Here is a 27,776-nt window from a genome sequence, read left to right on the forward strand (position 1 = left end):
GCGGGGGCGGGGCCAGGCGGTGGCCTGGACCCTCGGAGCCTCAGCGCTCACCCCAGCTGGTGAGTCCGCCTCCCCTCAGTCCCGGCGAGCCTCTGATCTTGGCCGTGACAGTGACCAGAGCCCCCATGCTGCGGGGCTGGGGTTGGGAGCCGGCACCGGGGACGAGGGCCGTCCTCTGACACAGACACCCTCTCCTTCCCGGGGACCCTGACTCGAGGCGGACGCGGGACCCCCTCCTCCTTCCCTTCCGCGTCCGCGTCGTGCCGCAGGCCTCAGCAGGGAACCAGCCCCGGGACGGGACGCAGGGCCGGGAGCGAAGGCGGAACCCCAGGAGCTGAGCCGCGCGAGGCAGCGCGAACCCGAAGGGATGGGCATGGGGTGGGGGGGTTGGCAGTGACGTCATAGGATTAACCTCCCTGTGCCAGGCCAGGTGCTGCCCCCTCGGAGAGCCACAGTCTCGGAGCTGACGGACCTGGGAAGCGTGAGGCGGAGCCAAGCCTGGGGTCCCCAGCAACTGGTTCTGGGTTCGAGGCTTAGACAGGCCGGCACCCCAGCCCGGCACCTGAGATGTAGTTGTCCGCGATGTCAACCCGTGGGTGGGCATCCGCGTGCGGGTTCTGGTGGCCGAGTCGGGTGTGCACTTATTAATTATATGCAAGCACCAGAGTGCGTGCGCGAAGTGGGGGACGTCCAGGTGGCAGCGTTTCTGCAGCGGGTGGCCTGGGTCCGGCAGAGAGATGGGCGCACACCGCCACTCAGCGGCGGCCAGCGGCGTGGCATCCTACAGAGAGGCTAGTGCTCAGGGCCTGGATTTGCCACCTGCTTGCCCTGCTCTACCCCGTCCTCAGATCCCCCACGCCCAGAGATTCCGCACTCTGGCTTGGGTCCCTACGCCACTCTGGGGTCCTGAATTTTCTTCCTAATTATCGTCTTCGCCTTTGTACTTTTGATCCTACCATTCCTTCCTCCAGGAACAACCCTTCCTTATTCTCCTGGTTTACTCTTTTGTTGTTGGATAAGCTAAGTCTACATTTCTTTTAATTGTTATGGATACTTAATAGTTGTAGAGAATTATGAAGATGCATGTGATGTTTAGGTACAGGTATAAAATGTGTAATGATCAAATCAAGGTAATTGAGGTACCCATCACCTCAAGCATGTATCATTCCTTTGTATTAGGAACATTCCAATTCCACTTCTAGTTATTTTTATTTGTATTTTATTTATTTGTATTTTATTTTATTTGTTTATTTATTAGAGACAAGTTCTCACTACTTGGTTGCCCAGGGTGGAGTGCAGTGGCATTATCAGAGCTCACTGCAGCCTCAAAGCAATTCTCTCGCCTTGGTCTCCCAAAGTGTTGGGACTACAGGCCTGAGCCACCATGTCCCATCCCGTTATTTTGAAATATACAATAAATTGGCCGGATGCGGTGGCTCACGCCTGTAATCCCAGCACTTCGGGAGGCAGAGGTGGGACGATCACTTGAGGCCAAGTATTGAAGACCAGCCTGGGCAACATAATGAGACCTCTGCCTCTACAAAAATTGTTTATAAAATAATTAATTTAAAAAGATACAATACATTATTGGTAACTATAATCGTTGTATTGTGCTACCGAATACCGAATACTGGGTCTCATTCATTCTAACTGTATTTTTGTACCCATTTCCCCCCCTCCCCAGTACCCTTCCCAGCCTCTGGTAACTATCATTCTGCGATCTACATTTTGCTTTTTTTTTTTTTTTTTTTTTGAGATGGAGTCTCACTCTGTCGCCCAGACTGGAGTGCAGTGGGGCAGTCTTGGCTCACTGCAATCTCCACCTCCCGGGTTCAAGCGATTCTCCTGCCTCAGCCTCCCCAGTAACTGTGATTACAGGCACGCACCACCACGCCCGGCTAATTTGTGTATTTTTAGTAGAGACGGGGTTTCACCATGTTGACCAGGCTGGTCTCGAACACTTGACCACAGATGATCCGTCCGCCTTGGCCTCTCAAAGTTCTGGGATTACAGGCATGAGCCACGGTGCCCGACCATCTTCCAAAACTCAGCTGTGATGTCCCTCCTCCAGAACGCCTGACGACAGGACATGACTTTTTTTAATCCCCAGTGCCTAAACGTCTAAAGAGCTGAGTGGGTTGCCTAGGATCGGCCAGGCCTGGATATCCGCGAACAGATGCGGATTTCCACCAGGGGGCGCTAGGACGCCACGACCTTTCACTATGTGCACCAGGGGGCGCTGCCGCCCGCCTTGGCCATCCCGGACTGGGAAGTCCGACCCTAGGATTAAGCCCCGCCTAATTGGGAAAGGCTCTGAGAAACTATTTGCATTATCTTGAAAGGGCCGTGCTGAATGGTTGAGGTAGATAAGCCGACTGTGAAACAAGCTCTCTCATTGGCTTAAATTTCCCCCCTCGCTCTGCGTCGCCATCCCGGCCCTGCTGGACCCCGGGGACAGTAGGAAGCCGCGGGGTGGTGGCGAGAGAGGACCCAGGTGTCCCGGCAGTGAGCGCCGCGGGGCGCAGGCTGGGCCAAGGTGCAGGCGGCCAGGGTGGGAGACTGTTCGCCCCGCCCTGACTCCTCCTCTCTTCTCTGCCAGTTCAGGAGTCGGAGATGTGCAGCTAAAGAAAGCGCATCTGGAGACGGACATATCTGGCACTGCAGCCCTCGCCACCTGCCTCTCCACCCACCGAGGCCCTGGCAACCCTGGCCCCACCACGCTACCTTGAGGTAGGAAAAGGAGGCTCCTCAACCACAACTTCTGACCTCCCAGGGTGTCTCCCTCGGGCCTCTGAAGAGCTTAGTTTGCCCCTCTGGGAAGTGGATCCTTGGCTTATGGTGCCGGGGGTACCCTGGAGGCCCCCTCACACGAAGGCTGCTTCTTACAGAGTCGCTCGAAAGTAGGGCCCCAGGGCTCACAGCAGCATGGGCACCGAGAAAGAAAGCCCAGAGCCCGACTGCCAGAAACAGTTCCAGGCTGCAGTGAGCGTCATCCAGAACCTGCCTAAGAACGGTGAGGCTGCGGGGACTCGCATTTGGACTCGCATTCAGGACGCCTGGGGTCTGACTCTGAAGAAAGAATGGTCCTGATCATTGCAGTTTTTACAGACGCCCCTGCCTGAGCTGTCCTGGGGGTTCCCTCCACTTCCTGCCCCAGTCCAGATACCCTGGGTGGGACCCATCTCCACCTCTGCCCTTTCCAAGCGGGGTTCTCCCGCCCCTCTGCCCCTTGGAGCTGGGAGTGATGTTCTGCCCTGGCTTCCGAACTCTGCCCAGGTTCTTACCGCCCCTCCTATGAAGAGATGCTGCGATTCTACAGTTACTACAAGCAGGCCACCATGGGGCCCTGCCTGGTCCCCCGGCCTGGATTCTGGGACCCCATTGGACGATATAAGTGGTGAGCTCCCGGCTGGCTGGGCAAACAAGCCTCAGCTGTCAAGCAGCCCTCTCACAGCCCTCTGCCCCCAGGGACGCCTGGAACAGTCTGGGCAAGATGAGCAGGGAGGAGGCCATGTCTGCCTACATCACTGAAATGAAACTGGTGGCACAGAAGGTAGGGGCTGCAGGTTCTCTGTCCCCAGGCTCCTGGACAGCTGGCCTGCCCCTTGCCCTTCCAGTTCTGACCCCCACTACATTTCCTAAACATGGACCCCCTTGTGGGAATCACCACCTTCATGTTACCCCCAGCCCTGCCTATCTTTGGTCCCTGACTGGGCACAGGGTGGAGGTGTGTGACAGGGCAGGAGCAGGGCGGAAGGGACAGGAGGCCACTCTCTCCCCAACAGACCCCCTCCCCCACAGGTGATCGACACAGTGCCCCTGGGTGAGGTGGCAGAGGACATGTTTGGTTACTTCGAGCCCCTGTACCAGGTGATCCCTGACATGCCGAGGCCCCCAGAGACCTTCCTGAGAAGGGTCGCAGGTCAGACTCCCAGGCTGGGAGCTCCAAAAGTGCTGAGTGAACTCAGGCTAGGTCTAGTCTGAGGTGGGCTGGGGGCAGAGGGCTCCAGGTGACATCCCTGTTAGAACCCCCACGCCCCTGAGAGGTGGATCTCAGGCAGCATCCATGGCTCATCCCGAATAGGGGCTTGATCACACTGGGAGGTGCCACCCTCTCCCCAGCCCCACCTCTGGGTGCTGTGTCTTGGCAGGTTGGAAAGAGCAGGTTGTGAATGGAGATGCTGGGGCTGTTTCAGAGCCTCCCTGCCTCCCCAAGGAACCGGCACCCCCAAGCCCAGGTTAGTGCTTAGGCAGGAGGGGTGGACCAAACCAGGCTGGGGGAGGGCTGGAAGGGAGAAGGCTGGATGCCACGCTGTGCCCTCCACAGACACTGAGACTTCCTGTGCTCCCAAAGGCAGGGACTGGGGTCTAGGATTCCTGTTCCAGGGCCTTGCTTCTGGTGCCCATCTGTGCCTCAGGTGGTGATATCTCCAGTGCCTTGTATCTCTAGTGTCTCCTAAACAGTTGCTTCTGTCCAGTGCACACCCCTGCTCTCCGTCCACAGCTTCCCTCTGGGCAGTAACTCTACCAATCCCTCCACAGAGTCCCATCCACCCAGAGACCTGGACTCCGAGGTTTTCTGTGATTCCCTGGAGCAGCTGGAGCCTGAGCTGGTGAGACCAGTCCCCATTCCCCTTTTTCCCACTCTACTGTGCTCCCACTCCCACCCTCAGCCCTCTGACTCATCTCAGCAGGGTTGGGCAGAGCAGCGGGCAGCATCTGGAGGAAAGCGTGATCCCAGGAACAGCCCCATGCCCCCTACAGAGAAAGGTGAGCTCCTGCCCAACCTTTCACCCACTTCTGCCTTTTCCTGTGGTCTTGGCATCCCAGGCCTTCTCTTGGCTGCCTTCCTAGGGCAGAGGTGAAAGTCCATTGCTGGGCACTGAGCGAGAAGCCTCTGTCCAGGAGGGGCTGCCAATCAGCCAGATACCTGCCTGGGTGGGCAAAGTCCCCGCCCTCCCTCCTGTCCCCAAAGGGCACCCAGGAGTCTGTACCCTCTGCAGGTGCTGAGTAAGGCCAGCGGGATGGGAGTCCTAGCCCAGCTCTCCCACCTACAGCTGCACAGCCTCAGGAAGTCATCTATACTCTCTGGAACCCCCGTTTGGAAATCTCAGAAGACAATGAGTTCTGCCCTCTTCCCTTCTAGAACTCCTGTTGTGTGTTAGGTCCTGTATGGACATTTTCAAAAGTATCTCCTTTATTCCTCTGAGCAAGCAGCCCTGTGAAGGAGATGACATCTTCTCCTAATTTTTAGATGACAAAATGATGCCCAGAGAAGTTAATGACTTTGGCCGGGCTTGATGGCTCACGCCTGGAATCCCAGCACTTTGGGAGGCCAAGGCAGACAGATCACCTGAGGTCAGGAGTTTGAGACAAGCCTGGCCAACATGGTGAAACCCTGTAGCTACTAAAAATACAAATGTTAGCCAGGTGTGGTGGGCACCTATAGTCCCAGCTATTCGGGAGGCTGAGGCAGGAGAATTGCTTGAATCCAGGAGGTGGAGGTGGCAGTGAGCCGAGATCATTGTGCCACTGCACTCCAGTCTGGGCGACAGAGCAAGACTGTCTCAAAAAAAAAAAAAAAAAAATGTTAATGAGTTGACCTGCATCGTAAGCGGCCGTGCTGGGATTAAACCTCCAGCAGCCCATTACTCAGCTACATAGATGGACTTTGCAAGAATCACACTTGGTCCAAGGATTGGGTTCCACTCCCACACTTTCCTGCCGCCCCACTGCCCAGAGCTGAACTGCCTCCTGAGCCCCCTTCCCTGTGTGTCTGTGCTCTGCAGAGGGGAGCACAGCAGGGCCCCAGGAGTTGGACGTGTGGCTGCTGGGGACAGTTCGAGCACTACAGGAGAGCATGCAGGAGGTGCAGGCGAGGGTGCAGAGCCTGGAGAGCATGCCTCGGCCCCCCGAGCAGGTGAGTCCCCCACCCCATCGGACAAGATGACGGCACAATCTGGTCTCTGTTCTGGGGTCCTCATCCAGCCACTTTTGTTTTTGTCCTCACGCCTCCACCTGCCCACCTCTCTCTCCAGAGAATGGCGTGGCTCCTGCAGCAGACAGGAGGTGGGGGTGAGGGTGGAGGGGGCTGACGTGCTTCCACTCTGAAGGCAGAGTGGGCGGGGCCCTTTGCCGTTCTCCCCTCCCTCTGCCTGGAGAGAAGCTAAGCCGCAGGACTAATCCCACGTGGGAAGGTCATGATGTGTCTGCTCTGGGCATTGAGGACGCTGGTCCCTGTTGTCCCTCTGTCAGGTCTTCCATTCCCAGAATTAGGATTTGCCCCAAATGGTTCAGCCCTTGCATCCCTCTCACCTCCTAGCTCTGCTTGCCCCTGACACTTGGGCTCCTGGGCTTCTGCAAACTAAATAACAGCTGCCACTGCTGGAGCCCTGCTAGGCGCCAAACACTCATGGGCATCTTCCCACTGAATTCACACAACAGCCCTAGGGATAGAGTTTCTTTTCACCTCCCTTTTAGAGAGGGAAACTAAGGCTCCAAAGGGCTAATTTGCCTGAGGGCACACAGCCTGGGACAGCCTCTCTGAGCTGCTGTGAGGATTCAACCATGCATGTTGGTGCTTCCGTGGTGCCCACCACATAGAAAGCCTTCTCCAGTCAGTTCTGTTGCTACTATTGCTGTTAATATTAACACTAAGCGATGGAGTTGGCAGTGGTCCCTAGTCTGTCTGCCTGCAAAGCTGGTACCCACCATTAACTCTGAGTGGGTCTGTTCTTGAAAAGCCTGAGGTGGTGGGGGCAGGAGAGGGCTGGATTCCCAGATGTGAGGGGTCTCTGGGGTGACCTCTAACCCACTCAGCACAGCAGGGGTGAGCCCACAGCAGCAGGATTTCCTCAGATCCACGATGGCTAACTTTTCAACACTGCCCCTCCCCCTCAACAGGGCTTGCTTTCTTTTCTTTTTTTCTGTTTTTTTTTGTTGTTTTTTTTTTTTTTATTTTGAGATGGAGTCTTGCTCTGTCGCCCAGGCTGGAGTAGAGTGGCATGATATCGGCTCACTGCAACCTCCGCCTCCTGGGTTCAAGTGATTCTCCAGCCTCCAGAGTAGCTGGGACCACAGGCGGCACCACCATGCCCGGCTAATTTTTGTATTTTTAGTAGAGACGGGGTTTCACCATGGTCCCCAGGATGGTATCAATCTCTTGACCTCGTGATCCACCTGCCTCAGCCTCCCAAAGTGCTGGGATTACAGGTGTGAGCCACCACGCCTGGCCCCCTTTTCTTTTTTTCCTACCATTTACTACTTTTAAATGTTGAAGATTTTAAAGTAGATTACAGGCCAGCATGGTGGCTCACACCTGTAATCCCAGCACTTTGGGAGGCTGAGGAGGGAGGATCTCTTGAGACTGGGAGTTCAACACCAGCCTGGGCAACATAGCAAGATCCTGTCTCAAACAAACAAACAAACAAGCAAAAACAGATTATAAACATCATTATGTTCCACCCCGAAAGAGTTGGGTTCATATCTCTCAAAATAGGCCAGGCGTGGTGGCTCACGCCTGTAATCCTAGCAATTTGCAGACCAGCCTGGCCAACATGGCGAAACCCCGTCTCTACTAAAAATACAAAACTTAGCTGGGCGAGGTGGCAGGCACCTGTAATCCCAGCTACTCAGGAGGCTAAGGCAGGAGAATCACTTGAAACTGGGAGGCAGAGGCTACCGTGAGCCGAGATTGTGCCATTGCACTCCAGCCTAAGTTACAGAGCAAGACTCCGTCTCAAAAACAAACAAAAAAACATCTCTCTGAAAATAAGAACATTCTACCTAGCCCAAACATCATATTATACACAATTATTAATTTCTTAATATCATGAAATATCCAATCTAAATTCCAATTTCTCCAGTTATCCTGAAACCACCTTTTCCAGCTGCTGTTTTTCCAGTCTAGGACCACACATTGCATCTGTTCCCTTTTCAATTCTCTGTTAATCTAGCTTAGTCCTTCTCCTTGCTGTTGACTTGCTGACCAGTCTGAGCTGGTGTCCTATAGAATGTTCCACCTTTTGGGTCTAATTACATCCTCATGGGTGGTTTCTCAATATACATTTCCTATGAACTGGAGGTTAGATCTAAACACTGGATTAGAGTCAAATTAAACATTTGGGCCGGGCATGGTGGCTCACGCCTGTAGTCCCAGTACTTTGGGAGGCTGAGGCAGGCAGATTGCTTGAGCCCAGGAGTTTGAGACCAGCCTGGGCAACATAGTGAGACCCTGTCTCCACAAAATGTATTTTTAAAAATTAGCTGGGCATGGACTGAAGCAGGAGGATTGCTTGAGCCCAGGAGATTGAGACTGCAGTGAACTATCATGGTGTCATTGCACTCCAGCCTGGGCGACAGAGTGAGACCTTGTCTCAAAAAGACACAAAACACAAAAAACCGCAACATTTTGGACCAGACTACATCAGAGGTGATGTTTTTTCATGGCAGAGGACACATGCTATCTGGATGTCCCACCATTAGTAACTCTAGCATGGACCACTGGCATGGTTGAAGGGAGTCTGATCCCACCATTGTAAAGTCATGTTTTGCTCCTGCAGTCAGATAACATCCAGTCCCGCATCAACTCCATTTGCCAGTTTTTGACAATTGCTAATCCTTTCCTGAGTCAATAATTTAGTGATTGCCAAAAAAAAGCTGACTTTTAAATGCTACGATTCCTTTAACATCTATTAGCTATCATTTGTGTACTGTTTCCCTCATCATCTTGGGTTTCCCTGAAATACAGTGGAAAGGAAGGGTAAATGCTTCATTCTTTATCTTTAGTTATCTATTTTTAAAGTAAGAAATTAATTTAGGCTGGGTACCGTGGCTCACACCTGTAACCCCAGCACTTTGGGAGGCTGAGGTGGGCGGGTAGATCACCCGAGGTCAGGAGTTTGAGACCAGCCTGACCAACATGGTAAAACCCCGTCTCTACTAAAATTACAAAAATTAGCTGGGCATGGTGGCAGGCCTCTATAATCCCAGCTACTCAAGAGGCTGAGGCAGGAGGGCAGGAGAATCGCTTGAACCCAGGAGGTGGAGGTTGCAGTGAGCTGAGATTGTGCTGCCGCATTCTAGCCTGGACGACAGAGCAAGACTCCATCTCAACAAAAAAGGAAAAAGAAAAAAAAAAAAAAAGGAAAAGAAAGAAATTAATTTAAAAGCCACCTACCTAAATGGTGACAAAATTCCAGTTTTCTTTTGAGTATCACTGTGGGCTCATGGATTTCACAGATTCTGTATTCCCAGGAGCCACAGTCATTCTTCTTCTTCTTTTTTTTTTTTTTGAGATGGAGTCTCACTCTGTCAGTCAGACTAGAGTGCAGTGGCACGATCTTGGCTCACTGCAACCTCCGCCTCCCAGTTCAAGCAATTCTCTGCCTCAGCCTCCCGAGTAGCTGGGATTACAGGTGCCTGCCACCATGCCCGGCTAATTTTTTTGTATTTTTAGTAGAGACAGGGTTTCACCATCTTGGCCAGGCTGGTCTTGAACTCCTGACCTCGTGATCTGCTCGCCTCAGCCTCCCAAAGTGCTGGGATGACAGGTGTGAGCCACCGCGCCCAGTCTGCCACAGTCATTCTTTTTGATGCTCAGACAGTCACAACTTTGGCCATTCGAGACCCTTTCAAACCAGGTCCTATGTTCTTATAACACGACCTGATGAATCTTTAAAAGTGGCCTTGCTTTCCTGGTACAAGGCGCCCCACATTCACTCCCACCTTCCCTGCCCTAGACCTGGAATCAACCACTTCTCCAAGGAGCCTTGGCTCCTTTTTAGTGGAGAATGATAGTTGGAAACTAAAATCTGGGTACCCAGGGTCCTCATTTGAAATATGTGGCACATCCTTAACAACAGAAGTCTTCAGGTAATACCAACGGTCATTGCTTTGTGGCCCAGAGAAGATGGCATGGAAGCCGCTCCCTCTACCCACAGCCTTTCCAGCCTCTCTTGACACTGGGATTGCCCTGGGAAGGAAGATATGGGAGGGAGCTGGCATTCAACCTGTCAGGACCACCTGGGGGCCACTTCCCTTCTAGTGTTGCAGACTTGGGGCAGGGTCCTTCCAGTCTCCCACTGAATTGGAAGCAGGTTCCTAGGGAGGTTGTGCTGAGGCCTGGACTGGCCTCTGACTCCTTCCCTCTTGGCTGCAGAGGCCGCAGCCCAGGCCCAGTGCTCGGCCATGGCCCCTTGGGCTCCCGGGGCCCACGCTGCTGTTCTTCCTCCTGTGGCCCTTCGTCGTCCAGTGGCTCTTCCGAATGTTTCGGACCCAAAAGAGGTGACTGTCATTGGAGGGGTCTCTGCAGCCAACTGAGACTATCTTGTGTGCCATGAGCCTTCCTAGGGTTTAGAAGAACAGCATTCAAAATTCCCCCTCCTGTCAGTGTTTGCCTTCGCACCTCCTCCCCTAACGCAGCGCGGGGTGCAAATAAGACCCCACCCCTCCCTGCGCCTTCATAGGGACGCTTCCTTCCCTCCCCGCAACCACCCCAGGCTTCCCTGGGAGGCTGCAGTTGTGGTGCACGTCCCCGGTGCTGGGTTGGCCGTGACTCGGGGGCGGGGCTATCGGGTCTCAGCCCCTGCCCTCCCCACCCTTTGGGTCACCTGACTCTCTTCCCACCCCTGCTTCTCCCCGAGGAGGTTCAGCTCTTGGGCAAGTTGGGACTCGGGCCGGGGCCTGGAAGAATGATTGGCTGGGAGGCTGCGGGAGGGAGGCCAGGAGGCCCCGACCAGTTGGGAGGAGGGAGCAGGCCCCGGGGGAGGGGGATGAGCGCAGTTTGCTCGTCTTCCTCCCCTGCCGGCCCCCTCCGCCCCCACACACACTCAGGACGTCTTCACTGAAGATTCACTTACAAACGAATGTTTCACTCAATAAAAGAAAACCATAATCTTCTACTGTCTGGTCCCCTACGGAGGGAGCGGGGAGCGGGGCCTGGAGCGGGAGAAGCACAAGGCCCTTTCCTGCTCCCCACCCAGTGCCCCCTTGATGGCCCTGAAAGAGGCCGGCGGTTGGTGTTTCTGAATGGGGACTATTTTCCCTCCTCCCTGGGCAAGCGAAGGGAAAACAGGCCTCGGTGTGGAGGGGAGAGGGAGGGGAACCAAGGGTGGCCCGGGGCGGGAGTGGGGGCACCCTTGGGAGGGCGGAGCCCTGCCCGCCGCCCCGTCGGGGACGCGGGGTCCCAGCGAGCTGGGGGTGGCGGGGAGGAGCGGAGCAGGGCTGGGCGGGGTCGAGGAGCTGCTTTGGCCCCCGCCCGAAGGGGACGGCGGCAGCTCCAGCTCCGCGCCCCGGGCGTAGGGATGGGGTTCGGAGCCCCAGGCCCCAGAAATGTCCGCTGCCCCCTCCTCAGCTGCCTGTTCCTGGTGCCCCACCTTGACCTCTGGGCCTGGGCCTTCCCAGGGAATTTTCTGGAAGACCAAGGCCCGGCGAGAACCTCGTCGTCGCCCAGCCCTGAGTAGAGGGCAGGACCCTGCGCGCCTGGAAGCCCCCGTCGGGGTGGGCCGAGCGCCCGCGTGCACTCGCCTTCCGGGGGGTACAGGCCAGAGGCCTTGGCCTCCCTCTGTCAGCACCAGCTCTGTCGTCCGTGGGCCGCCTTGGCTCAAGCCACGGCCCGGCCCGTATTCAACGGCGAAACTGGCCGCTCTGGGCGCCGCCTGGTGCCAGCGCCTCCAAGTCCACTGGCCAGGGTCCCTACCAGAGTCCCCCGCCGCTGCCACCACCTGGGCCCTAGGACCTTCTTATCCCCGGGTAAGGAAGAGGCAGTTCTGAAGGTCCCTGGCTGAGATCCTTACACTCTTGAGTTCCCTGTCAGCCTCTAGTCTTGACCACCGCCCCAGGCTTGGCCATCATTGACCCCACTGGAAGCCACAGTCACTCTTTAGTCGTCAGTCCTCTCCAAGCCGGGAAGGCATCCCTGAGGCTAGACGGTGCACTCTGCACGGCTCAGCCCAGGGTCACAAGCACAGGCTGAATAGCCCCTGTGATATGGCTGGACTGCAGCAAGCAGGACAGACAACAGCAGGGCCACCTTGGTGGGGGATGCAGGCCCAGGGCTGAAGCCAGCTCCACTACTTGCACAGTAGCTGTGGAACTTGGGCAAGATTTTTTTTGAGACTGAGGCTGGCTTTGTTGTCAGGCTGGAGTGCGGTAGTGCGATCTCGGCTCACTGCAACCTCTGCCTCCCAGCTTCAAGCGATTCTCCTGCCTCAGCCTCCCTGGAGTAGCTGGGACTATAGGCACATGCCACCACGCCCGGCTAATTTTTTGTATTTTTAGTAGAGATGAGGTTCACCGTGTTAGCCAGGATGGTCTGGATCTCCTGACCTCATGATCAAAGTGCTGGGATTACAGGCGTGCGCCCCCGCCCCCAGCTCTTGGGGAAGATTCTTAACTGCTCCGGGCTTGGGTGGCCTTGTTTGTGAAATAGGGTTGATCTCTTCTTCATAAGGCAGTCCTGGGGTTTACCAGTGATGGGGCATGTTAAATGTCTGGCAAAGGGTTAGAACCCAGCTAATAGTAAAATTGCCTGGCCCCTTGACAGAATTCTAGAATTCCACAAGCTATTCCTCAGTCCACCTCTTCCCCAATATGATAAATGAGACCATACAATGGAGCCCAGTCCAGGACACTGAGGCTGGGCTCAGCTGTACCTTCCAAATGCCCCAAATTGGGGTACCCCAGAATCATCTGGGGTCTGAAGATGTGGTAACAATTTGGAGGTCTCTGTGATAACCAAGTTCTCTGCAAAACCCCTTTTTCCTCCAGGAGTGCTCTGAGGGGCAGTTCTTGCTCTCAGGAAGCCTGCTAAGGGATGAAGCCACACAGAGCAGGGAGCTTTTCAGGTGGACCGGAGTTCTTGGAAGCCCAGAGAAAACAAACGAAAGTGTTCATTTTCAGAACATACAGCTGTGCCCAGAGGCCCGCGTGCTTGCGGCTCCCCTTAGAGGCGTCTACATTGGCCATGCCCATCACCACTGGCCCCCCCCCCCCCCCCCCATATCTCATACTGCCCCAGAGCCACCGAGGTCCCAGACTAGCCCTTTCCTGGCACATAATGCTTGGTCTTCCTAAAATGCCCCTCTTCATGCCACTTTGCCTGAAAGTTCTTCATCCTTCAGAACCAGCCAGGAAGTCACTTGCTCCTGACACTTGTCCATAATTCCCAGCTCCCACGCACTCAGCTCATTGGCTCCCACCGGGATTTCCCTCACTTGCCATTTTGGCTGGCTGTGGTCTGATGGCCTCTCCACAGTCCATGAGCAACTTGAAGGCAAGGATGGCATCCCACCCCTCTTTGTACCCTCCTGGGTGCCAAATGATATAGGGGCCGAATAAGGTTGAAGTTGTTGGGAATGAAAAGAACGAAATCCAGAGTTTTCCCCGATTTTAAGAAAAAACGGGGTTTTGTGTTTGTGACAGAAAAATGGCATGAGGAGGTCACAAAGACCCGCGCTGTAGCCAGAACTGCCCCATGGTTGTCATGTGACCTTGGACAAGTCACTTATTTTCCGGGTGTCTTAGAGATGCCTTATCTGTAAAATGGAGACAGTCATTCCTATCGTGCCTAACTCGCCAGGCTGTGGTGAGGTCACATGGTTCTGTGCGTAAAAGGTGCACAGTGCAAACGTGCTGGAATGCCAGGGATGCTATTAAGGAAGCAGTAAGAAGAAAGGGTCACTGGGTGTGTGGCGAGGGAGAAGTGGAAAGGGCGCCAAGATTTTAGGTCCCAGTGACTGGTATGGAGGGTTCTCTGGGTCCTCTCAGTCCCTGTTTATGGAGGGCAGGGCGCTTGGGTCTGGAGAATTTCTCTCTGAGAAACTATGCCCCCGGGGGAATCGGCCCCCCAGCCCTGCGCCAGAATCCCCTGCCGCAAGTTTCGGGGCAAGGTCTCCACCATGCTTCCCTCCCAGTCTTGCCCAGCGCCCACTTATGAGGAAGGGCCTCTGCAGGTGAGACCGGCTTCCCTCTCGGATAGCCAGGATTGATGAGTTGATGATTTCAACTCATTAATCATTTCGAACCTTTCCCAACAAACAGCCTCATGGCCGGCCCAAACCTCCCCTGTCCCGGCTCAGGAAATGATCTCGGTCGGAAGTGAAAAGACCAAATCGGCCCCAGGAGGCCATTTTCTTCGACAGAAGCTGAGGCCTGGGGGCGAGGCCTTCCCCCTGCTTCCCTTCCATTCCCCCGCCCCCACGCTTTCCGATCTCGGCCCAAAGAAGAGGCTTGGCCGCGAATCACCGGTTTGCATTGGCCCCTGGGGCGTGGGCGGCTTTCTGAGACCAGGCTGGGGCTGGGACTCCGCCACCTTCAGCTAAGGGTACCGAAGTCTGTCCGGGAGTCGGCGTCACCGGGACTCGAACCTGCCTTTTCGTCTTCCAAGGCCTAGTGCGAACCTGCTGCGCTAAACTCAGTCACACTGTCCCTTTAAGGCGGCACTTTTTATTCTTCATTTGTTTACTTCTTCATGCGCTTTTCGTTCTTTACAAAATGTGCTCGCGATATCCTTCCGCAAGTGTCAATCTCAGGCACTCACCAGCCGCCTTGAAGCCGTTTCTGTAATCTTAAGAATCGCGAGTTACCAGCCGTGGGCCGACATCTCTCTTTATAGGATTTAATTTTTATACATTTTAGGGACTACTTTTTAGGAATAAACCATTCTTGCGTTAGTTAATAAAGGTTCATAACCTTCGGAACCCTTCCGCTGAGAACAGAATAGGATAGTAGCCTTTATAACGCACCTTTTCATAAAAATATTCTGTGTGGACTCTCATAGGCCATCGAATCTTCTCGTATTCCTCAAACAGAATGGTACGGTCCAGAACCCGCCCCATCTTCTCTGCGATTGGCCGTCCTTCCTCAGTGAGTCGTGTGATTTTTCACCAATGGCCGCTCGCGTTTCTTTAGCGAGGGCTAAGCGATGGAAGGAGGTGGCCAGGGAGACGCCCCCTACGCGTTCTGGGATTGGCTACGTCGCACGGCGCGCGAGGACGGCGGGCCCGAAAGATAAGAACTACGACTCCCGGCTCCCCGCAATGGGAACTCCATTACGCATGCGCATGGGCGGGGCGAACTAGCTTCTATATAAAAGGGGCGCAGAGGGCTGGGAGGCAGCAGTTGGAAGTTGGCAGGTGGAGAGGCAGGTTGGGAGGGAAAGTCGGGGGAGGAGGCGGAAGAGGAGCTGTGGGAAGCGGGAGGAGGGAGGGAGGAAAAGAGGAGGAGGCGGAGGAGAACTGAGCAGAGCAGAGCATCGAGCCAAAGGGGAGATGAGTTTGTCTGTCCTCTGCTGAGGCTCCGGCCGGGCCTAGGGAACTGGGAGCTTAGGTGGAAGCGACACCCGTGGAAGTGGGAGGAGGTGGCTCCGGGACTTTAACCCCTTGTGGGCTCTGCGGCAGGGGATTTAACCCTTTGTGGATCTGGCCCCTCGGAGGCAGCGTCATCGGTAGTTTTAACCCCTTCGGGGCTGGGTTTCACCCACTGGACTTACCCTCATCACCTTGCTTACCAACTCCTTTATTGGGGTGCTCCGCTTGGAGGTTTGAGGCCCACCTCCGCACATTACGTACTGTTCCTGCCGCTGCACCCCCTTGGACCCGCTAGCTGGCCGCACTGTGGACGCTTAACCCTTTACTGACTTGAGCTCCCCAGATTGCAGTTGGAGTTTGCTGATAGAAGGACTAGCTAAAGGCGTCACTGCAGGAATTACAAACTGAAGAGGACTCTGTTGGACTGTTTTTCTTTTCTTTTTTTTTTTTTTTAAGAAAAACTCCATTTTTTTTTCTTGAGGACTTAGTAGCCAAAATTTCTCAAACTTCGAGGACTCTACTAGCCATGGCCGAGCCATTCTTGTCAGAATATCAACACCAGCCTCAAACTAGCAACTGTACAGGTGCTGCTGCTGTCCAGGAAGAGCCGAACCCTGAGCGCCCCCCAGGCGCGGAGGAGCGGGTGCCCGAGGAGGACAGTAGGTGGCAATCGAGAGCGTTCCCCCAGTTGGGTGGCCGTCCGGGGCCGGAGGGGGAAGGGAGCCTGGAGTCCCAACCACCTCCCTTGCAGCCCCAGGCCTGTCCAGAATCTAGCTGCCTGATAAAGGGCGAGAAGGGCCAGAATGGGGACGACTTGTCCGCTGGCGGCGACTTCCCGCCGCCGGCAGAAGGGGAACCGAAGCCCGAGGCCGAGCTGCTCGCCCAGCCTTGTCATGACTCCGAGGCCAGTAAGTTGGGGGCTCCTGCCGCAGGGGGCGAAGAGGAGTGGGGACAGCAGCAGAGACAGCTGGGCAAGAAAAAACATAGGAGACGCCCGTCCAAGAAGAAGCGGCATTGGAAACCATACTACAAGCTGACCTGGGAGGAGAAGAAAAAGTTCGACGAGAAACAGAGCCTGCGAGCTTCAAGGATCCGAGCCGAGATGTTCGCCAAGGGCCAGCCGGTCGCGCCCTATAACACCACGCAGTTCCTCATGGATGATCACGACCAGGAGGAGCCGGATCTCAAAACCGGCCTGTACTCCAAGCGGGCCGCCGCCAAATCCGACGACACCAGCGATGACGACTTCATGGAAGAAGGGGGTGAGGAGGATGGGGGCAGCGATGGGATGGGAGGGGACGGCAGCGAGTTTCTGCAGCGGGACTTCTCGGAGACATACGAGCGGTACCACACGGAGAGCCTACAGAACATGAGCAAGCAGGAGCTCATCAAGGAGTACCTGGAGCTGGAGAAGTGCCTCTCGCGCATGGAGGACGAGAACAACCGGCTGCGGCTGGAGAGCAAGCGGCTGGGCGGCGACGACGCGCGTGTGCGGGAGCTGGAGCTGGAGCTGGACCGGCTGCGCGCCGAGAACCTCCAGCTGCTGACCGAGAACGAACTGCACCGGCAGCAGGAGCGAGCGCCGCTTTCCAAGTTTGGAGACTAGACTGAAACTTTTTGGGGGAGGGGGCAAAGGGGACTTTTTACAGTGATGGAATGTAACATTATATACATGTGTATATAAGACAGTGGACCTTTTTATGACACATAATCAGAAGAGAAATCCCCCTGGCTTTGGTTGGTTTCGTAAATTTAGCTATATGTAGCTTGCGTGCTTTCTCCTGTTCTTTTAATTATGTGAAAGTGAAGAATTGCTTTTCTTGTTTTCCTTTTTAGAAGATTTTTTCCTTAATGTGAAAGTAATTTGACCAAGTTATAATGCATTTTTGTTTTTAACAAATCCCCTCCTTAAACGGAGCTATAAGGTGGCCAAATCTGAGAACAATTAAATTCATTTTAGTTATAATAAATTTAATATTTGTAAATGTAACATAGTTTCAGTGTGATTTCTAGAGCTAATTCAAAATAGTATTATTTTATGTGATTGCATTTTTGGGGAGGGGTACCGAAATCGTTAAATTTGTCAGTTTGCAAAAATATCACTTTAATGGGAGAATTTTCAATTTGCCAATTTTTTCCTTGAATGGGTTTGGGTTTAAGTATGCTACAATACACAGTTCAGGCAAAATATAAAGATTTAATTATCTTCAATACTTAAGTGTGCTTGCTTTCTAGTGCCTTGGTTTTCTTTCTTGATGCTGGAAAAATAAACCGGTGTTGAGTGTTTAGGTGACTGGAAAGTGGCTACAATCCAAAATTTTAAATTTAAGTCTGCCTCGGCCATTCAAAAGTCTAATAACAAAAAATGTAAACCTAATTTGACAGTTTGTTACATTAGACAACTGTCAGCATTTCATTCCTACAAGTTGGTTTTCAGTGATCTCTTCCATCCCCCCAGTAAGGCTGGAAGAAGTTCCTGGATGCCTGGAAGAGGCTCTTAGCAAACTTCTTAGTGCAAGCAATGGTTAGATTAATTTGTGGGGCAGCTCTTTAAGACATTCAGAGGTGGGAAATACTGGATTTATAAAGGAAATGGCTGTTTGGGGGATTCCAAGGACTTACCCTAATTGTCCAATACTACGTGCTCTGTATACAAAAAAAAAAAAAAAGGAATAGGAGCTATCCACCTTTCCATGTGGGTCAAACTAAAATTAGAAATGTCCCCTCACTGCAGATCAAATGTAAAGCTTCCAGTTAAGGAGCTAAATGAGGTCCTCAGCTGAACGAGGAACCCTGTACATTTCCTTGAACAGCCCTATTCTAAATCGCCTAAACTATGCTGATAGCTGCTTAGGTTCTTGAGTAGTTCTGCTCTTAAATGTAGGGAGGCCCCGAGAACTAATTTTTGCCCCAAAATAAAAATAGAAAGAAATTATGAGATTATTCCCTGCTGTCACTTTGGTTAACCCAGTCCTTCACCTGCCCTGTGTCAGTGTTTCCTGAGGGCAACTGCGTTGCTCAAATCACTAACACAGAGGTTCCTTAACTTGGGGCCTTAGAAACCATTGTGGGCCTTGGGGTCCATGAACCCCATGAAATTATTTGTAGACTTGTGTTATATGTACATTTTTCTGGGGAGAAGGTTCAAGAGATTCATAAGATTGTCAAACTCCTTGAAGGTTCAGAACCCCTGCAGGGAGGGGGGAAGAAAACCCTCCCATTAGGAAGCATGCTTTTGCAGTTAAATGGCGGTGATTGAGGTGATAGGGACTTCAAGAGTAAAATGCACCTTGTGATGCATAAGAAGCATACACAAATCAATAAATCAAGGGAGATTACACCAGTAGGACTAAATCAGGGCCTTCAAAGCTGGACTGAGTTGGTCCTGTTCTGGCACATATGGTCCACTGGAGACAATGTATGATTGTGTTTTTCTTTGGCCTAAAAATTATATTAAACATTTATTTTGAAATAGTTTTCTTCGTGTTTTTAATTTTTCTTCTGCTATGACGTCATGCAGCAGCCCCAGAAAAACAGCTGCTTGGAAAGGCAGCAACAGTGCCCTCTGGCTTTACAGTGCAGAGCTGAAGGCTCATTTTGACTTAACTGTAAGATGCAGTAGTGATTATCTCTGATATAAGACCCTCTTTTTTTTTTTTGAGATGGAGTTTCGCTCTTGTTGCCCAGGCTGGAGTGCAATGGCATGATCACCGCAACCTCCGCCTCCCAGGTTCAAGCGATTCTCCTGCCTCAGCCTCCCTAGTAGCTGGGATTACAGGCATGTGCCACCACGCCTGGCTAATTTTGTATTTTTAGTAGAGACGTGGTTTCCCCATGTTGGTCAGGCTGGTCTCGAAACCCGACCTCAAGTGATCTGCCCGCCTCGGCCTCCCAAAATGCTGGGATTACAGGCATGAGCCACTGCGCCTGGCTAAGACCCTCTTCTTAAAGAAGGATTCATCTATGAAAATCTTGTTTCCCCTACTATTAGAAAAATATTTACAAAATGAATCTTGGAAAGACTATAAATGCGTTTATCATCAGAAAAAGTATGTTTTAGAAGACAAATTCAGTCCAGTCTTCAAATATACAAATATCTAGGCTGGGCCCAGGGGCTCATGCCTGTAATCCCAGCACTTTGGAAGGCTGAGGTGGGCAGATCACCTGAGGTCGGGAGTTAGAGACCAGCCTGACCAACATACAGAAACCCCATCTCTACTAAAAATACAAAAATTAGCCGGGTGTGGTGGTGCATGCCTGTAATCCCAGCTACTTGGGAGGCTGAGGCAGGAGAATTGTTTGAACCCGGGAGGCGGAGGTTTCAGTGAGAAGAGACTGTGCCACTGCACTCCAGCCTAGGCAAGAGCGAAACTCTGTCTCAAAAAAAAAAAAAAAAAAAAAACCACACACACACACACACACACACAAAATATCTAATTATAAGTAACTTTTTTTTTGAGACGGAGTCTCGCCTGTCACCTATAGCTGAGTGTGCATGATCTCAGCCTCACGCCCGCCTCCCGGGTTCATTCTTTCCTGCCTCAGCCTCTCCGAAAGTAGCTGGGACTACAGGCCTCAGCCACCTTGCCCCGGCTAGTTGTTTGTATTTTTAGTAGAGAAGGGGTTTCACCATGTTAGCCAGCATGATCTCTATCTCCTGACCTCGTGATCCGCCTGTCTCGGCCTCCCAAAGTGCTGGGATTACAGGCTTGAGCCACCGTGCCTGGCTATAAGTAACTCTTATACATTACATCAGTTTACCTTGGGTTACATGTCTGAATTTTTGCTTTCAAAGGCACTAGCATTTTTACCTTTTTTATTTTTGCATTTATATTCTTACAATGATGAGGTTTTATTCAAAATTTCAATTTTGTATTAATACTTTCTACACTTCTTTTTTTTTGAGATGGAGTCTCATTGTCGCCAGGCTGAGTGTAGAAGGCGATTCTCGCTCAATGCAACTCAGCGCCCTGTCTGCTGGCCTCATGCCTCAGCCTCCGAGCAGATTACAGGATGCCACACCACCGCATCTACACTTTTATTTTTAGTAGAGACGTCTCATGGTTGCCAGGCTGGTCTCAAACCTGACCTCAAGTGATCTGTGCCAGGTCAGCCTCCCCAAGTGTTGAGATTACAGGCATAAGCCACTGCACCCGGCTTTTTTTTTTTTTTGAGATGGGTCTCTGTGTCGCTTCTTAGGGCTATTGGAGTGTAGTGTCGGATCTGACCTCTACTGCAACCTCCATTTCAGGATAGCATCTTTTCCCAGCCCTCAGCTCTCCTGAGTAGCTGGTGACTGCTTAGCTTTTTTTTTTTTTTTGAGAGACAGGGTTTCACCCTGTTGCACAGGCTGGTCTCAAACTCCTGGGCTCAAGCAATCGCCCTCCTCAGCCTCGGCCTCCCAGAATTACAATTGTGAGCCACCAAGCCCAGCCTATTCCTACACTTTTTTTGGGGGGGGATGGGGGGGGTGAAGTCTTGCTCTGTCGCCCAGGTTGGAGTGCAGTGGCGCGATCTTGGCTCACTGCCAGCTCCGCCTCCCGGGTTCACGCCATTCTCCTGCCTCAGCCTCCCCAGTAGCTGGGACTACAGGCGCCCGCCACCATGCCAGGCTAATTTTTTTGTAATTTTAGTAGAGACCAGGTTTCACCGTGTTAGCCAGAATGGTCTCGATCTCCTGACCTCGTGATCCGCCTGCCTCGGGCTCCCAAAGTGCTGGGATTACAGGTGTGAGCCACTGCACCCGGTCTCCTAGTTCTACACTTTCTATTGAAATATTTAACTAGCATATTGCTCTCCTGGCAGAGAGGAGAATTAGTTACCTATATTTTAATTTAAAAAAAAAAAAGTTAGGCCGGGCATGGTGGTTCATGCCTATAATCCCAGCACTTTGGGAGGCTGAGGGGGGTAGATCACCTGAGGTCGGGAGTTTGAGACCAGCCTGACCAATATGGAGAAACCCCATCTCTACTAAAAATACAAAATACAAAATTAGCCGGGCGTGGTGGTGCATGCCTGTAATCCCAGCTACTCGGGAGGCTGAGGCAGGAGAATCACTGAATCCGGGATGCGGAGTTTGCAGTGAGCCCCAGCCTGGGCAACAAGAGTGAAACTCCGCAAAAAAAAAAAAAAAAAAAAGAAGCCGGGTGTAGTGGCTCACATCTGTAAACCTAGCACTTTGGGAGGCCCAGGCAGGTGGATCACCTGAGGTCAGCAGTTCCAGACCAGCCTGGCCAACACGGTGAAATCCTGTCTCTACTAAAAATACAAAAATTGGCCAGGGGCGGTGGCTCACACCTGTAATCCCAGCACTTTGGGAGGCCAAGGCGGGCGGATCACGAGGTCAGGAGATCGAGACCATCCTGGCTAACACAGTGAAACCCTGTCTCTACTAAAAATACAAAAAATTAGCTGGGCGTGGTGGGTGCCTGTAGTCCCAGCTACTTGGGAGGCTGAGGCAGGAGAATGGCATGAACCCGGAAGGCAGAGCTTGCAGCAAGCTGAGATCGTGCCACTGCACTCCAGCCTGGGCGACAGAGCAAGACTCCGTCTCAAAAAAAAAAAATAATAAAAAAAAATAAAGGCCGGGCATGGTGGCTCAAGCCTGTAATCCCAGCACTTTGGGAGGCCGAGACCGGCGGATCAAGAGGTCAGGAGATCGAGACCATCCTGGCTAACACGGTGAAACCCAGTCTCTACTAAAGAAATACAAAAAAACTAGCCGGGCGAGGTGGCGGGCGCCTGTAGTCCCAGCTACTCGGGAGGCTGAGGCAGGAGAATGGCGTGAACCCGGGAGGCGGAGCTTGCAGTGAGCCGAGATTCTGCCACTGCACTCCAGCCTGGGTGACACAAAAACACTCGTTCTAGCAAAAAAAAAAAAAAAGACTACAGGCGCCCGCCACCTCGACTTGAGAATTGGGGTTTCAGCTGGGCCCGGTAACTCACACCTGTAACCCTAGCATTTTGGAAGGCCAAGGTGGGGAGAATGCTTGAGCTCAGTAGTTTGAGGCCAGCCTGGGTAACATGGTGAAACCCCGTCTCAAAAAAAAAATTGGAAAAAAAACCAAAGCTGTGGTCTCCCTTAGTTGCCCAAGTTGCCCAAGCTAGAGTGCAGTGGCACTATCATATCTCACTGCAGCCTCAAATTCCTGGGCTTGAGTGATTCTCCCACCTCAGGTTCCTGAGTAGCTGGGACTAAAGGCGGGTACGAACACACCCAGCTGATTCACCTATATTAAACAGGGGGCTTTGATGACAAATGATCCCCAAGCCCACGCTAGCCTTTCACTTAAGTCCTCTGTCAAGCATTTTTAACTGAGCTGCTCAAAAGACCAGGCTTACAAATTAGCAATTTCAGTTTGTTCCCTTTTTCCTCCTGGGGCCTAGGTATTCAATCAGGAAAAACTGCTTCCCAAACTGACACAGCTAGCTGGACAGCTTTTCTTAGAGCCCTTAGGAGACAGGGTCCTTTAGACTTCAGAGTTTTAGGAGAGAGAGCCAGGGAGTTCCAGATTGGTTTAGTTCTGAAAAATATACTAGGTATCTCTAAAGAGGGGAGGCATAATAAAGATTAGACAGGCCAGGCACAGTGGCTTCATGCCTGTAATCCTAACACTTTGGGAAGCCGAGGCAGGAGGGTCACTTGAGCTCAGGCACTCGAGACCAGCCTAGGCAACATAGTTACCAACACAGGCAACAAACACCAGCCTCCTCTCTATTAAAAAGTAAATTTAGGCCAGGCATGGTGGCTCACACCTGTAACCCCAGCACTTTGGGAGGCTCACTTGGGATGGATCACTTGAGGTCAAAAGTTCAAAACCAGCCTGGCCAACATGGCAAAATCCTGTCTCTACTAAAAATACAAAAATTAGCCAGGCATGGTGGCGGGCACCTCTAATCCCAGCTACTCAGGAGGCTGAGGCAGGACAATTGCTTGAACCTGGGAGGTGGAGGTTGCAGTGAGCCGAGATTGCACCACCGTACTCCAGCCTAGGCAAAAGAGCAAGACTTTGCTCGGAGAATGTAAATAAATATACTCTGCCCTAATGACTGCAAAAGTTAGAGAAACCAAAGAGGGACTCCACAGACTTAAACAACGAAAGCCACAACCAAATAGTCTACCTACTCAAGGGCTGGCTATATTTAGTCAAGCATTAGGTAATGCATCAGTTGTTCCCTTGATCACTTATACTCGTAACAGCTAGCAACAAATATTCACAACAGTGTGGTGGAAAAGTTGGTTATAGTTAACTAGTATTTGAAAATTAAGTACTCAAGTACACTTGAGTTTGTGGGGTTTCGAGGTTTGTTTTTTGGGGGAAAGTACTATTTTTCACATTTGCACATCACTGCAATAACAATTCCACTTTATTCTTTCTCACACAAAGTGTAAATGATTGAGGCTAGAAATAAAAGTTATTTTTTTAAAAAAAGAGAATGTTGTCAGGCACAGTGGTTCATGGCTCTATAATCCCTGCACTTTGGGAGGCCAAGATGGGCAGATCATCTGAGGTCAGGAGTTGGAGACCAGCCTGGCCAACATGGTGAAACCCCGTCTCTACTAAAATTGCAAAAATTGGCCGGGCACAGTGGCTCATGCCTGTAATCCCAGCACTTTGGGAGGCCAAGGTGGGCGGATCACAAGGTCAAGATATCGAGACCATCCTGGCCAATACGGTGAAACTCCGTCTCTACTACAAATACATAAAAAATTAGCTAGGCATGGTGGTGCCCGCCTATAATCCCAGCTACTCGGGAGGCTGAGGCAGGAGAATCGCTTGAACCCAGGAGGTGGAGGTTGCATTGAGCCGGGACTGCGCCAAAAAAAAAAAAAAAAAAGAATGTCAAATTTAGCCCTAAACTGCTGACCAAAGGATAGTAATCATACTTTGCAACTGGAGCAAAATATATGCTCCAGGAGGCAAAGTTTCAATCTTTGGCCAAATTTTTGCCAAAAAAAATCAAGAACAGGATGTTGGGGCCTAAACAAAGGAGCATAAAAAATTAACTGGCCAGGCACTGTAGCTCACACCTGCAATCCCAGCACACTGGGAGGCCGAGGTGGGCAGATCACCTGAGGTCAGGAGTTCGAGAACAGCCTGGCCAACATGGTAAAACCCCATCTCTCCTAAAAATACAAATACAGGCCGGGCACGGTAGCTCATTGACTGCAATCCCAGCACTTTGGGAGGCCGAGGCGGGAGGATCATCTGAGGTCGGGAGTTCAAGACCAGCCTGACCAAAATGGAGAAACCCCATCTCTGCTAAAAATACAAAACTAGTTGGGCATGGTGGCGTATGCCTATAATCCCAGCTCCTCAGGAGGCTAAGGCAGGAGAATCGCTCAAACTTGGGAGGCGGAGGTTGTGGTGAGCTGAGATCATGCCATTGCGCTCCAGCCTTGGCAACCAGGCGAAACTCTATCTCAAAAAAAATAAAATAGGCTGGGCGCGGTGGCTGACGCCTGTAATCCCAGCACTTTGGGAGGCCGAGGCGGGCAGATCACGAGGTCAGGAGATCGAGACCATCCTGGCTAACATGGTGAAACCCTGTCTCTACTAAAAATACAAAAAATTAGCCGGGTATGGTGGCAGGTGCCTGTGGTTCCAGCTACTCGGGAGGCAGAAGAATGGCGTGAACCCGTGAGGCGGAGGTTGCAGTGAGCTGAGATTATGCCACTGCACTCCAGCCTGGGCAACAGAGTGAGACTCTGTCTCAAAAAAATAATAAAAAATAATAAAATAAAATAAAAATACAAAAATTAGCCAGGCATGGTGGCAAGTGCCTGTAATCCCAGCTACGCAAGAGGCTGAGGCAGGAGAATCGCTTGAACTCAGGAGGCGGAGGTTGCAGTGGGCCAAGATCGTGCCACTGCACTCCAGCCTGGGTGACAGAGCAAGATTCCATCTCAAAAAAAAAGAAAAAAGAAAAAAAAATGATTAACTGTGGAAACCAAAGAGAAGCAAGCATCTTCATCCCAAAGAGGGGGAATCACTGTAAAGAATCAGTCCTTTTCTGCAATTATACAGGCAGTAGGAAAAACAACTCCTACCTCTGTCAATAAATCCTACTCACACATAGTCTCTGGTCCCTAGGATTTGGCCATCAGGCAAAATGAGCATCCATGACTTCATGGAAACAACCACTGGGCACCCTGAGAGACTGATCCTTATTCAGCCTACTTGGATGGCTCTTTTGTGGTGCTATGGACAACTAAGGCCACACTTTGGTAAGGCAGGCTTTCCAACTGCCCCAATGATCTTTGAAGCATTGGTTGTGAAGTTCTCATATAACAAAGTTACAGGGAGTAGGTGTTTACATAGCGACTAAGACTAGTTACTCCTCTAGGTATTTATGAGGGAGACAGCACTGATACCATTTTCAAATGAGGAAACTTATGAATATAGAGTTTGTAGAATTTGTCATAAAGAACATGAGTTTGTAGAATTTGTCATAAAAGCATAACACAACTCATCTCAGAGGGGACAGCTGAGGAGGAAGTTGAAAGTCTGGTTGAACAGTAGATGAACAACAGACTAAGCAACAAAATGACCAGCTTGGCCTCATCATCAGTATTTGGCCTCTGGCCAAGCCAACCAAGTCAATGGCAGCACACACAGAAATAGAGCTTGGAGTTCCTAATTTTCAGTCCTTCAGTCCTGTGTTTTCTTTAGATAACCAGGAGGCCATTAATATGCTGGTTTTATTCCCAATTTTTTTTTTTTTTTTTTTTTTGAGACAGAGTCTCGCTCTGTGGCCCAGGCTGGAGTGCAGTGGCGCGATCTCAGCTTACTGGACCCTCCGCCTCCCGGGTTCATAGCTGGGAGTACAGGCGCCCACCACTGCGCCTGGCTAATTTTTTTTCTTTTATTTTCTTGAGATAGAATCACGCTCTGTCGCCCAGGCTGGAGTGCAGTGATGTGATCTCAGCTCACTGCAACTCCCGCTCCACGCGCCCCCTCCCCCGTTTCAAGGGATTCTCCTGCCTCAGCCTCCCAAGCAGTTGGGACTACAGGCGCACACCACCACACCCAGCTAATTTTTGAATTTTTACTAGGGACCGGGTTTCACCATGTCTGCCAGGACGGTCTCAATTTCTTGACCTCCTCATCTGCCCGCCTTGGCCTCCCAAAGTGCTGGGATTACAAGCCTGAGCCAGCACGCCCGGCCTATTTTTTTTTTTTTTTTTTTGAGACAGGGTTTCAACATATTGGCAAGGCTGGTCTCAAATCCTGACTTTGTGATCCTCCTGCCTTGGCCTCCCAAAGTGCTGGAATTACAGGCGTGAGTCACTGTACCTGGCCTATGCCCAATTTTTCTTAGCAAAGAATGGAAAAGCTTGTGGGTCAACCTTAAGGATAGTAACTTTCATTTACAAATGAGTTAACAAATTTCTGCTGGTAAATTTGTTACCTGCAGAAACAAATTTTCTGCACCGTATTTGCCACTCAGTAGCATTCAAAAGTTTCACTAGATTACTTTATAATGGAGGATGAATCACAAATGTCTAGGATCCTCCCCCATTAAATTCTTGACAGAAGACCCACAAAGATCATCTTTAAACCCCTTTTCTGCTCCTATGACTATTTAAGTCCCACCAAGTTAGTTAGCTTTTGAAAGCTCACATCTCTTGATCAGTGTAGAGGCAACATGCCATATGTAGGTAAAAAATCAACCCACGGTAGGGATCAAGTGTACTGAAGCTTCAGTTAGGAGTAAGTGGTTCCAGTTTTGGATTGAGGACCCTAGTCAATGATGATCCTATTTTGTAATCCAGTTGTAAGACATCTGGGGAGCAGAGGGAAAAAAGTTAACGCTATGGAGTTGTCACTCCAACTGAAGAAAAATTATTAATAGGAGGAGCAGAACTTCAGTTCTGGAAAACTTTTTTTTTCTTTTGAGACGGAGTCTTGCTCTGTCGCCCAGGCTAGAGTGCAATGGTGAGAGGCTCATGGCAAACAGTGCCTTCTGGGTTCAAGCGATTCTCCTGCCTCAGCCTCCCGAGTAGCTGGGATTACAGGCACGCACCACCACACCTGGCTACTTTTGTATTTTTAGTAGAGAAGGGGCTTCACCATGTTGGCCAGGTTGGTCTCAAACTCCTGACCTCAGGTGATCCACCCACCTCCGCCTCCCAAAGGGCTGGGATTACAGGTGTGAGCCAGCGCGCCGGGCCAAGTTTTGGAAAACTTTTAGTAAGGCTGAAGGCTTAGGCATGTTTTGACCATTTGTAACTAATAATGACACTCATCACAAGGTACCCACAAAATTCACTGCCAGTCACCCTGCTACGTCAAAGCCTCTCCTACTTCAGAACCTACCTAGCCATAATTTTAACTGACATTTTAGCAACAAAACTTTTATTTGAAGATATCCTTGAGCCACAAATCTCTCTGGATTTAGATTTCAAGCAGTAGAAAATAAGATGGTTTAACCTGCAATTCAGTAAAAGAACTTCACATCAAACTT

The 27,776-nt window shown here is 51.5% G+C and overlaps 2 protein-coding genes across 7 annotated transcripts; both read left to right on the forward strand.

The window, feature by feature from the left end:
• Positions 1–40: 40 nt before the first annotated feature.
• ACBD4 (acyl-CoA binding domain containing 4) lies at positions 41–10,899 on the forward strand. Of its 6 annotated transcripts, none has more exons than XM_009190843.4 (11): positions 41–59; positions 2,600–2,730; positions 2,889–3,013; positions 3,277–3,397; positions 3,469–3,553; positions 3,802–3,922; positions 4,152–4,238; positions 4,543–4,613; positions 4,692–4,770; positions 5,790–5,920; positions 10,160–10,899. In XM_009190843.4, exons 3-11 carry the CDS (start codon positions 2,926–2,928, stop codon positions 10,286–10,288), a joined length of 912 nt encoding a protein of 303 aa, XP_009189107.1. In that variant the 5' UTR covers positions 41–59; positions 2,600–2,730; positions 2,889–2,925; the 3' UTR covers positions 10,289–10,899. The 6 variants fall into 6 exon arrangements, with proteins under 6 accessions (XP_009189107.1, XP_009189112.1, XP_009189114.1 ...); XM_009190845.4 differs by lacking the exon at positions 41–59 and adding an exon at positions 1,949–2,494 and having other exon boundaries at positions 2,605–2,730; XM_031657643.1 differs by lacking the exon at positions 41–59 and having other exon boundaries at positions 1,949–2,730.
• A 2,135-nt stretch (positions 10,900–13,034) lies between these two features.
• On the forward strand, positions 13,035–18,782 carry HEXIM1 (HEXIM P-TEFb complex subunit 1). The gene has a single exon (XM_003913196.5). It carries the CDS (start codon positions 15,835–15,837, stop codon positions 16,912–16,914), a length of 1,080 nt encoding a protein of 359 aa, XP_003913245.1. The 5' UTR covers positions 13,035–15,834; the 3' UTR covers positions 16,915–18,782.
• The last annotated feature ends 8,994 nt before the right edge of the window (positions 18,783–27,776 follow it).

Source organism: Papio anubis, chromosome 17, assembly GCF_008728515.1.
Source record: "Papio anubis isolate 15944 chromosome 17, Panubis1.0, whole genome shotgun sequence".
Classification (NCBI taxonomy): domain Eukaryota; kingdom Metazoa; phylum Chordata; class Mammalia; order Primates; family Cercopithecidae; genus Papio; species Papio anubis.

What these genes read in the sequence shown, in the direction of transcription:
- ACBD4 (XM_009190843.4), top strand. Translation starts at nt 2,926, where the DNA reads ATGGGCACCGAGAAAGAAAGCCCAGAGCCCGACTGCCAGAAACAGTTC. An exon ending in CCAGAACCTGCCTAAGAACG is followed by an intron (nt 3,014 to 3,276) that starts GTGAGGCTGCGG and finishes AACTCTGCCCAG; the next exon opens with GTTCTTACCGCCCCTCCTAT. An exon ending in CTTCCTGAGAAGGGTCGCAG is followed by an intron (nt 3,923 to 4,151) that starts GTCAGACTCCCA and finishes GTGTCTTGGCAG; the next exon opens with GTTGGAAAGAGCAGGTTGTG.
- HEXIM1 (XM_003913196.5), top strand. Translation starts at nt 15,835, where the DNA reads ATGGCCGAGCCATTCTTGTCAGAATATCAACACCAGCCTCAAACTAGC.